Here is a 3808-nt window from a genome sequence, read left to right on the forward strand (position 1 = left end):
TTCCAAGTCCAATAGCAAAGTGACATTTGTCCCTCTCTTTAATGCTAGGTTATCCTTTTGTCTCTCCACTCTCATCCGTATAAAAACCTCTAATTATCTCTTAGCACCTAGTAAATTAATTCCAGTATCCCAAACTTAACCTAATTGGTCGAATTTTACCGAACTTTCCGCACTAGCGGGTCCCATGTCCGGTATACATTCTTAATTTCTCAAAACCTAACCGATACTAGAAAAATAATCTAAAACCTATATTTACTCATAAAAATTTTCCTAAGAAAGAAAATGCAGAAAAACATGCAATTAAATAGAATAAAACCTAGAAAATAAGAAAATTTCGGGCTCTCACACTCTCTCCCCCTTAAGAGGATTTCATCCTTGAAATTTCTCGCCTCGATTCACAAACAGTTCAGGGTATTTCTTTTCCATATCGTCTTCCATCTCCCAGGTCGCCTCTTCGACTCCGTGGTTCTTCCATAGGATTTTCACTAAGGGAATTTGCTTACTCCTCAGCTCCCTCACCTTTCGATCTAGCACACGTACAGGTCTTTCTTCGTCGGTAAGGGCTTCATCTATCTCAATCTCCTCTGGTTGTACAATATGAGTCGGGTCAGGGTAGTATTTCTTAAGCATTGACACGTGGAAGACATCGTGTATTCGGGACAAGCTTGGCGGCAACTTGAGCCGGTATGCAACTTGCCCAACTCGTTGGAGTATCGTACAAGGTCCTACGAATCTTGGTTGAAGTTTCTTTCCTCTACCCATCGTAACTCTTCGTAGTGGTGTGATTTTAAGAAAAACACGATCTCCAACTTCAAACTCCAAGTCTTTTCTTCGATTGTCCGCATAGCTCTTTTGGCGACTTTGAGCAGTTTGGAGTCTCTGACGGATCAACTTGACCTTTTCTTGGGCATCCTCCATCCAAGGGATAACTGTTAGGTCCAAGACTTTCTTTTCTCCTACCTCATCCCAGTATAGCGGAGACCGACACTTTCGTCCATAAAGAGCCTCATACGGTGCCATTTAAATCGACGAATGGTAGCTGTTGTTGTAGGCAAATTCCACTAATGTCATATGTTGACCCCAACTACCTTCGAAGTCCAAAACACACATTCATAACATATCTTCAAGTGTCTAAATCGTTCGTTCCGATTGCCCATCCGTTTGAGGGTGATAATTGGTACTTAGGTTCAGTTTAGTTCCCAAGGTCTCCTGAAACTTTTGCCAAAATCTTGACACAAAACGAGGGTCTCGGTCAGAAACTATACTTACAGGGACCCCATGTAATCTCACAATCTCCTCCATATATACCCGAGCCAACTTATCCATGGAATACTTCATATTCACAGGTACAAAATGAGCCGATTTGGTTAACCGATCGACGATAACCCAAACGGCATCATGTCCTTTTTGTGTTCTAGGAAAACCGGAAACGAAGTCCATGGTAATGTTCTCCCATTTCCATTCAGGTATCTCAAGAGGTTGTAGTAATCCAGAAGGTTTTTGGTGTTCAGCCTTAACCTGCTGGCAGACTAGACAAGTTTGTACATATTGAGCAATCTCCCTCTTCATCTTATCCCACCAGTATAGCTGTCGTAAGTCCTGATATATCTTAGTACTACCCGGATGGATGGTGTATTTCGATTGATGAGCTTCATCCAGAATCTCCCTCCTCAAATTCTCATCCTCAGGCACTACAATGCGATTTCTAAACCTCAAAATTCCCTTAGGACTTAGATTAAAATAAAAAATTTCTCATTTCTTCACTTTTTCCACCCACTTCTGAACTATTGGATCCGTAGTTTGGGGCTCCTTGATTCTATCCAATAGGGCGGATGCTACCCGGATATTTTCAAAGGTGATCTTTTTACCCTCCATTTTAGGGTTCCACTCACCAATAGCTTCTAACATTTCCCACTCCTTAACTATTAACCCAGATATTCGAGCCTTCCTGCTTAAGGCATCAGCTACTACATTAGCCTTACCCGGATGGTAGTTAATCGTGCAGTCATAATCTTCTAAGAATTCCATCCACCGACGTTGTCTCATATTTAACTCCTTTTGGGAAAAGAGGTACTTAAGACTCTTGTGATCGGAATAAACTTCAAAAGTTACCCCATACAGGTAGTGTCTCCATTTTTTCAGAGCAAAGACAACCGCGGCTAACTCCAAATCATGAGTGGGATAGTTTTGCTCATGTTTATTCAATTTCCTAGAGGCAAAAGCTATCACGTTCTTGTTTTGTATCAATACACACCCTAAGCCTTCCTTCGAAGCATCAGTATACATAGTGAAACTATCCTTACCATTAGGCAAGGCCAGGACAGGAGCCATAGTTAACCCTTTCTTCAACTCCTGAAAACTCTGCTCACATCGGGCATCCCACAGAAACCGACTACTTTTCTTTGTCAAATTGGTTAAAGAACTGGAAAGTTTTGAGAAATCCTTAAGAAATCGCCAATAGTAACCTGCCAACCCTAAGAAACTTCGAATCTCAGTCGGACTCTCAGGTCTCTTCCACTCGGTCACTGCTTCTACCTTCGCCGGATCTACTGCAATTCCCTCCTTCGAAATTACATGTCCCAAGAAGGAAACCCTCTCCAGCCAAAACTCACACTTACTAAATTTGGCGTATAATTGGTGATCCCTTAGGGTTTGTAAAACTAACTTTAGGTGTTGCACATGCTCCTCTCGGGTTTTCGAGTAGACCAAAATGTCATCGATAAACACAACGACAAACTGGTCCAGATAAGGTTTGAAAACTCGATGCATCAAGTCCATAAAAGCGGCAGGGGCATTGGTTAGTCCAAAGGGCATAACGGCAAATTCGAAATGCCTATACCGAGAATTGAAGGCAGTTTTAGGCACATCTTCTCCTTTCTCCAGCAGTTATCCTCCGTGTGGTTCGGCTTCCCACAGAACCCACACGGGCCACGAGAAACAGTGGCGGAACTCCCTTGTGAGGCACTCCTCTGTTGGCCTCGTCCCGTCTGGCCACCTCTTGGCGGAGTCCTTCTTGTCGTACCCGGAAATCGTCCTCCTCCAGTTCCCCTTCCAAATTTGGGAGGGGTACTCTTATTCCCTTGAGTGGAGCTACTCCCAGAAAATCCACGTTTTTTATTTTGAAAATTTCTCACTTGGAGCCTTGCGTTCTTATATCGTAAAGCTTTCTCAACAGCATCACTGAAGGTAGTGATTTGGGCCACAGCCAAATCCTTTTGTATCTCTACGTTAAGCCCCTGAAGGAAACGCCTCGCCCTCTTTTGTTCGGTTAAAATAAGTTCAAGAGCGAATTTGGACAAGCGGGTGAACTGGCTCTCATATTCAGCCACTGATTGGATGCCTTGGCGAAGTCGGATGAATTCATCTTCCTTCTTCTCCAGGACCAATGGCGGAAAGTATTTGGCATTGAACTCCCTTACGAAGTTCACCCATGTTCTTGGTGTCTGTTCTCTCTCCCACTTGGTTCGTATAATGTTCCACCAAGAACGAGCGGCTTCTTTAATCTGAAAAATTGCAAAAGTAACTTGCATCTCTTTCGAGTAGTGTAGGGCGGCAAATATCTATTATCTTCTCCAGCCACTGCTCGGCCACGTCTGGATCGGGCCTTCCCAAAAACTTCGGTGGAGAGAACTTTTGGAACCTTTCGAGAGCTCGATCCTCGCTCTCTACATGATTTCCAGGGTTTCCGGGATTCCCGACAGGTGGGTTAGGGTTGTGGCCCTGTTGTTGCACTACATGGGCCAGTAAGTCGGTCATTTGCTGCATAGCGGCAGCTATCTGGACATTCGGATCTACTCTAGGTTCAGGG

At 43.8% G+C, this 3808-nt stretch overlaps 1 protein-coding gene across 1 annotated transcript; it reads right to left on the reverse strand.

The window, feature by feature from the left end:
- Positions 1-369: 369 nt before the first annotated feature.
- LOC113782381 lies at positions 370-762 on the reverse strand. Its single transcript, XM_027328274.1, has one exon. It carries the CDS (start codon positions 760-762, stop codon positions 370-372), a length of 393 nt encoding a protein of 130 aa, XP_027184075.1.
- Between the last annotated feature and the right edge of the window lie 3046 nt (positions 763-3808).

Source organism: Coffea eugenioides, chromosome 9 (assembly GCF_003713205.1).
Source record: "Coffea eugenioides isolate CCC68of chromosome 9, Ceug_1.0, whole genome shotgun sequence".
Classification (NCBI taxonomy): Eukaryota; Viridiplantae; Streptophyta; class Magnoliopsida; order Gentianales; family Rubiaceae; genus Coffea; species Coffea eugenioides.